We start from the raw sequence: 7,622 nt of genomic DNA on the forward strand, positions 1-7,622 counted from the left end.
GAAGGGTATTAGGTAAAAACTGTATTAAACCAACGCAGAGGGTTCCTTCCTTCCTCCAGGTTCAAAGACTTTTCTTTTTTTTCTCCAGCTAATAGGCTGTATTATTGGACGCCAGGGAACCAAAATAAATGAGATTCGACAGATGTCTGGGGCGCAGATCAAAATTGCAAACGCTATGGAGGGCTCATCAGAGCGCCAGATCACCATCACAGGGACCCCCGCTAACATCAGCTTGGCACAGTATCTCATCAATGCCAGGTAACCTTTAAACTCTTACAGTGGGGATCCAGCACAAACTAAAGAATAAAAAGCAACTCTTGAACGTTCATACTCAAAGTGAGGATCTGAGAAAACTTCTCACTGTGATTGTTGTCTTTGATTCGTATAAAAATATCTCTCTGGTTTAGTTTTGACAGTCCTGACACTAATACTTTGATGAGTTGCCATAAATTGCACAATATCTGTCAGGTTTTTGTCAAGAGGCGGATATGTCCATGAATAATGTGGCTTTTCATGTTATTCTTGTTCATTTCTACTCTTGCTTCTTATTTTCATCCAAGTGTAGATGCATTATGTTTGAGTGAGTATACTCTTTGCAAGTAAGTGTGTTGTTGGTGCAACGCCAACTACTGAGGCATTCTGTGTCTTTGAACAGAACTTGCAGATCGGTGCATTCAATGATCCATGAATGTTACAACATTTAAATGTTAAAACAAGCCTCAGTTTGGAAAGTATATGCACATAATCTTATTGAAAAACATGTCAAATCACACAAAAGGTGAACAGGTTTAGGAGGACTAGTGCAGCAGCTATCACTGAGATCTGGAATAAGTACACACAAGAAATTCATTTCATTGACTTTAAATCTTTAAGTCCAAAAGTTTCATGACAAGAGACTTAAAAAAGATCAGATTTTGGATGGTAAGAAACTATACACAACAATGAAATACTGAAATACACATTGAAATACACAATAATTTGTTTTCCATGCACCAGTACCCCCGTCTCACATTCCCCCTATATCCTTTCAATTTCTATCAACGGATAAAATAAATGTATCATCTATAACTGAGGAAAATTGAACCTCACTGATGTCCACATATACCCTCACCTCAAAGTGAAATGTTATCTCTGTTGGCGCAGCAGAATTCATATTTTCAACAAACAGGACTTCATAGCCACGACATTACAGACAGCAGAGAGCTGACAAAACTAATGGCTATTGCTTTCCCACAATTCCAATGGCAGGTTCAGGGACGTGGCTGCCATGTGGAATGACCCCTCGTCCATGACTACGTCCTGAAGTCAGCCCGAATCTGGTTCTATTTGCTGAAAATGAAACATCCAAACAACGCTTCATTATTACCCTTTTGTGTGTTATCCAATGAAACCTCCCCATAATCTTTTGGCTTTGAAAATGCTTCAGGATTAGCCTGTGGGAGACCCAAAGTAAAAGTCAGACCAACAACACTGAGATGTGTTTGACATAAACAAAGCCAGTGTTTTATTAGGACCTGTGTCCACTTATGCTGTTTTTTTTTGTGCTGGCTAAAACATTTCAGTATTTTCCGCTCTCAGTAATCACTACAACACTGTCGGTGTCCTCTGTTTTTGTCGTATCACTCCAAATGCTCTGAGGTGATACTTTGAAACAACTTTTAAACATCGACAAAGTTTAAAACAACTTTTAAACATCGCCAAGCTCGTCAATGTCACATCTCCCATACAGACCATTAAAAATCAAGAAGTGGCAGGGCTTCTCATATCAGCTTTGAAAACAACAATGGCGAGGGAGAAACTAATCTGCCTTGTCTTTTCGTGGGGACCCTGATGTTGTTTTTGGTGTATTTGGAGAAATATTTCTTTTGATAAAAGCAAATATTAAGCAGACATGTTTAAAACACAGCAGCGGTCACTACTATGGTAAGCAGAAGTCAAGTTTTACAACCCAGAGTCAGTGAGACTGAAAGGGAATTTGTTAGCGCTGCTAGCACAATAAAAACGTGTTTGATGGACACAGACCCATAAAGGAACAGTTTGACATTGTGTTTTGTTGTACTTGTAGTTAAATGTGATAATCAATACCAATACCACGGTCAATATGAAGCTGTTTCCAGAAGACGGTTATCTTAAATTAGCTTAACCTGGAAACAGATGAAATAGCTAACCTGGATCTTTTCTAAGAAACTGTCTGCCAATTCCTGCTAATCTTAAAAAGAACCCACAAACTGAATCATGTACAGTATATAAAACCTCAACTTTTGAATTTAAAATGTAAGCTAAGCTAATCAAGCTCAAATGAGTGAAAGAGTGAGATTAAAATGTCCATGTAGTCAGAGAAAGCCAGATGAAGACTAAGCTATGCTGTCTATATCCTCTTGTTTCTAAGCTACGCTAAGCTAAGCTAAACTAACTACGTCTCGGCGTATTTACCTTCTCTTGTACAACAAAACTAAGCATATTTCTATTTATGTCAAACTATTCCTTTAAACACTTATTTAGCACGCCTCACTCTTAGAATAATTATAGCCTATATCTCTTTTTGTTATGAATATGTTAGATATATTTGCCTATGATGTCCCATTGTGTCATTGTCTGGAAAGCGTAAAAATCTTAAAAAATGTAAAATTATCAATAAAAGTATAGAAAAAAAAGACATGTGACTGCCACTCATGCAATGCTTTTTGAGAGAAGAGTCATGTGATGACTCTGTAGGGTAACACGACGATTTGACATCACACCATTATTTTCTGACCACTGCATGGCTTCATCAGGGCTTGGTTCAAGTGCATGGTTGTGTCACCATATTTTTGATGTATAATGTTTATGCAAAAGGAACGGTGAAAATATGGTATAAAAGCTGTGGCAAATAAAAAGAAAGTTGTGCAGTAAGGCCGGGCATTCACTGTAGGATTGTAGAAATGTGGTGGTGGAATATAATTTCAAACTGTACGAGTGAATTGTTTACAATGAACAACCAACGCTCATGATTTCTGTGTTCAAACTGTACGCTCTGATGTTCAAGCCCCACCTAAAGTGCTCACGCTGTTTGTGTTACTTAAGAACACTGACAATTGTCAATAAAGTGTCCCTTGAAAACGTCCCCACAGGCCAACCTCATTAACATGCAAGGGAGCAAAATATTAGGAACCGCAGTACACCACAACCACAACTTTATTAATAAATATAAAGTACAATCATGGCATTTCTGACACGTCAACAAAAAACTGGAAATGTAGAAGCTTCATGTGAGAAAAAAATATTGTATCAGCCTGTGGATTGGATTGCATAACATTCCTATTTTTGCAAAGGCTCAAACAGGGAAACAAAGCTCTGAAGTTAGGGAATCAGTTCGCAGCTCTACTTAAAGAATTTACCCAAATTTCAGATATGCATTAAAACATCCAGCTATTGGGCAGCAGCAGATTGGTCCACGATTTGCCAATCTGCTCAAAAAATGGTACTGAGCTGCATCCTGATACGCAGCTCGAAAAAAAATCGCACAGTGTATGTCCGGCCTGTCCAGAGAAGTCATTGCAGCAAAACTTTCCAAGAAACAACTTTCACAGCTATTTTATTTTCTCTGTCTATCCCTCCCTCTCCTCCTCCTCCTCCTCCTCCTCCTCCTCCTCCCCCCTGCCTTCCTTGAATTGTTCTAGGCTGACGTCTGAAGTCACAGGAATGGGCACTCTCTAGTTTCTACCTATCTTCCCTCAGAGCATCACATGACCCTTGAGCAAATGGCATTGCATCCATTTTATTATTTTCTCTGTGTTTGACTGTCCTAATGTTTGAGTGACTTTACAATATTTATCATTTCTAGTATCTACTGTAAACGTGTGTGTCTGCACATTTACTATAGGATTTCGCACATTTATCCAAATCTCTGTTGTTTCTGTTTCTAAAAAGGTCACTTTACTTTGTTGACACTCTAGTACCTTTCATGGCATCTCACACACTATACTGCTTTTTTTTTTACCTTCAGTTTTGTCACTTTATTTTTACTTTTTTTTTCGCACGGCAGGCACCTGAAAGTAAATGCAAAATAAACCTGAGGAGTGGTAGAGAAACTTTATCCAAAGCGGTAATTAATATTGCATATGAAGACCACTGCTGAAAGTTTGTTAATGCATTACTTAACACAACATTTAAAACAAAACTTTGAATCAGGTGTGTCTGCAGATATTTCCTTTTTTGTGTTAGTGTTGAATGCACACAACACATTGGCCTGCATGACACAAAAAAACAGCATTTCCAATTTACTTTCATATTTACACGCTACAAACAGTCAATTTATTTAGTTGTCGCTCTGACTCCAATTTGAAATGACCTGACACAAGCCAATAAACAGCCACTGTAACACACACATATCAGTCTTTTGCAGGTTTTATATGAGACGTGACAAAAAGGTAGGGTGGAAAAATATAACAAGCAAAGTAAATGACTGCAGCATGGATTGAATTCCAAAATGCATGATATAAATAAACTCCACTCTATTCACCTATACTCCACGTAAATGTAATCATGCTATTCATGCTACCATCTCGTAGCAAACAGGCCACATGGAGAGGTCGGAGAATCGACTCATGTATATTTACCGTCACACGTAGCCTATTTAAGTTGTTTAGTGTATGTCATAGCAACTGAAAGGCTCTTGGGAAGCGAGACCCTCATTAGCCTATAATGTTTTTCTTTTACTTCCCCTCAAAAGCTTGACACTTTTGTAACAACAAGCCATTCCAGAAAAGGAAAATGTGGCATTTCTCATATGTATGACACATTGTAAATGTATGTTTTGACATGTACATCAACCAGTTATTATTTATGCAGGTTATGTCATGCTACATAAGCCTTTACATAATATACATGTTATGAGCCTCTCTACATATGCCATGTTAAACAGTATCTCCTTGGTTACACCAGGTATCTCTTTAAGCTATTGACCTGTTTTACTTTAATAAGCACAGATACCCAACCCCCATCTGAGGTCAAACTCAAGCTAAATGTAAAAAAAAAAAAAAAAAAGTGTGTCAAATACGAACAATTCAAACATGGAACTCAGTGAAAAACACATTTCAGGGCGTCTTCTGAAACAAGCACGAAGATAAGCCGCGTGGATCTTGAGGCAGGATGATTTATTAAGGAGAGAAGAAATGCTGACAGTTTCTACATTTCTAACATGAAGTAGGAAAAGTTGCAAGTGGGTCTGTAGCAAATGAAGTGTTTCATAAACTAATCTGCAGTTGATTATACCAGATGCAGACAATATTGTAAACTGTTTAATATTATGTTGATTATAAAAAAGGAATTTAAACCAAGGCTTACTTGATGTGGCATTCGTTTTAGTGGATGACCCTGATAGTATCTGCAACTCTCAATTTTAAAAGTCGCCTCAGAATAATAAATAGATACCTCTTCAACTTTTCACAGTCAACAAGTGCTGTGCTAATATGATCGCTCAGTTTGGCAGCTTCTATTTATAAGCCACTGAACCGCAATGCAAGAACACATTTGACTCCCAAAGCCGGAGCTAATTTAATGATTTTGGGGGGAATATAATTTGTGACGTTGCAGTTTAGACTCAGTTCCTGTTCTTTTTGTCAGCATTTACCTTCACATACTGTAGGTTGTGAATCCAGTCATACATTGTGGAAACAAGGCTCCTTTACGTGGACACATAAACATTTGACATGTACACATGGCTACACTTTTACATTACGAATGTAATTCTACACATACGCGCTCGTCTGGCTGCATCCAGATGTGTTCGAGATGTACAAACTGAGGAGAAGCTGATCGAGGGCCGACATGGTTTTTATGTATTTGTTTGTTTCCTAATTCTCTTCATTTACAGATTGATAGCATTACAGTATTTGATTGATTTCTTCTGTAAAGTGCACGGTAAAGGTTTTGTTTGAAGCTACAGTGTCAGATGGAGAGTAACCAAGATGCAATCATGCTACTTTACAGTAAGTCACAACATCTCTGTTGCCTTTTTGATTGTCATTATCCTAGTTTACATATTCATGACGTTACTCATGTGTTCATCTCTCACAGTTCTCTAAATATGTTGCATTGTCACTGTACTCATACATGAACACTTTTTGTTACTGTGCTAGAGCAGTAAAAAAATAAAGGTCAGCACTATATGGTGCTGTTTGAAGAAATATGACAGATATTATATATTAGTTAAATGATTTTTTTTTAGGTCTGTGTTTGGATTTATTTATTGAGGTTGATTCTGAAATGTTTTGTAAAAAGAGGAAAATAAAGTTTGTGTTTTTCCCTTGACCTGAGCCTTCTTACCTTTATTCAGAATAAGATTTGTTCACAGCTCCCCAAAACATTGTGCATTTAAACATGCAGTGTGAAATAAGAAGCTCCAAAGGTTGGTGCTTGGTTCTCACATGCATTCCTACACATAAAAAAACACACACAAAAGGTAGCAGATCATTTCAAACAAAAACAGAACTGAGAACTAAAGTTTTAGTTCACAAAGTCAGCTTAAAGAGAAAGCCAGTAGAAATGTTTGTTGCAGCTTGTGAACACAATTTTCGTCCTGGGCCCCTCCTCCTGGGCTCATCACCCAGGTTTTGGCACCTGCCTGTCCCGCAGAAAACTACAAATCTGCACAAATAGTTTCTCGTTTTTGAATGAACTCTACCAATGTGTCTTTATGTCTTACTGTAATTATACTTTCTGTTCTTTGCTGCTGCTACAACCATGCCCGTCAAACTACTGATTTGAAATACGTCCCATTATTGAATTATATCCACTCTTCAACTTATCTGCTGTCCTTGCCTGAAGGAAACTTCCAACACTCCTCGTCCAGATGCGTCCAGAGTTAACGAAAGTGAAAATATAGCAGAGGACAAGGTAATTCATAGTTAATGAAGTTCCCATCAAATAGTGTTTTTGCTTCAGTGTAAAAATGTGACCTTTACGTGTCGAACAATGTGCGTGCAGAGTTTTGCACCACAGGTCAGTTTCCTCTTTAATCTTCTCCAAGGTTGAAATGTCTCGACATGTTTAACTTTGATCTCAGTGAAACGAGTTTACACACCTGTTGAAAGCCAAACTTAGTCCAAAGCGCAAACCAACACGAAAATCAATGGCGCTCTGGGAGCTTTGATTTTGACCAAAGGATTGTTGCTGTCAGAGACATGCCAGAGTAAAGTGTATGAAGGTAGGTATAAATGTATTTTCAAGGCCTTAATTTTTAAAAATTAAGCTTTGAATAGCATTCACAACAGATGGCTTAAAGACAGAGGGAGAAAGAGAGATCAACACTTTGACTGAACAGTGAAATCAACACAGATATATTCAATAAGCTGTGATTTAATGTGCTTCTATCTGCTCTGAACGCCTGCCATAGAGTTCAAATGTGTGCTTTAGTTATCCATCCATCCTTTTCATAACAGAAAACAGCGTAAATGTAAATTCTTATTGTACCTGATTTCAAATAAACCCAAGATAACCCTGCAGGAGGTCTCTTAGTGTCTACTTACACAGAACTTAATGACCATAAAGTGGAGAAAATAACAGCGCTACATTTCTGAAATGCAATTTTCAGACAAGCTTTTGGCAATTAGGAAGGTAACAGAATGTGGCTTCATTTCCCA

At 37.7% G+C, this 7,622-nt stretch overlaps 1 protein-coding gene across 6 annotated transcripts in view; it reads left to right on the forward strand.

Annotated features, from left to right (window-relative positions):
* The window catches only part of LOC306833221 (poly(rC)-binding protein 3), a 62,370-nt gene extending 56,732 nt beyond the window's left edge, over window positions 1-5,638 (forward strand). For 4 of the 6 annotated variants that reach the window (XM_079358351.1, XM_079358350.1, XM_079358347.1 and 1 more), the window contains 2 exons: window positions 89-258; window positions 1,249-3,330. In XM_079358351.1, coding sequence (XP_079214477.1) covers window positions 89-258; window positions 1,249-1,303 — 225 coding nt within the window. In that variant the 3' untranslated portion in view covers window positions 1,304-3,330. Of the gene's footprint in view, window positions 1-88; window positions 259-1,248; window positions 3,331-3,659 lie in introns of those variants that run through there. The other 2 variants (XM_079358349.1, XM_079358348.1) reach the window with 1 other exon arrangement.
* Window positions 5,639-7,622: the final 1,984 nt, after the last annotated feature.

Source organism: Symphodus melops (assembly GCF_947650265.1).
Source record: "Symphodus melops genome assembly, chromosome: 12".
Taxonomy (NCBI): domain Eukaryota; kingdom Metazoa; phylum Chordata; class Actinopteri; order Labriformes; family Labridae; genus Symphodus; species Symphodus melops.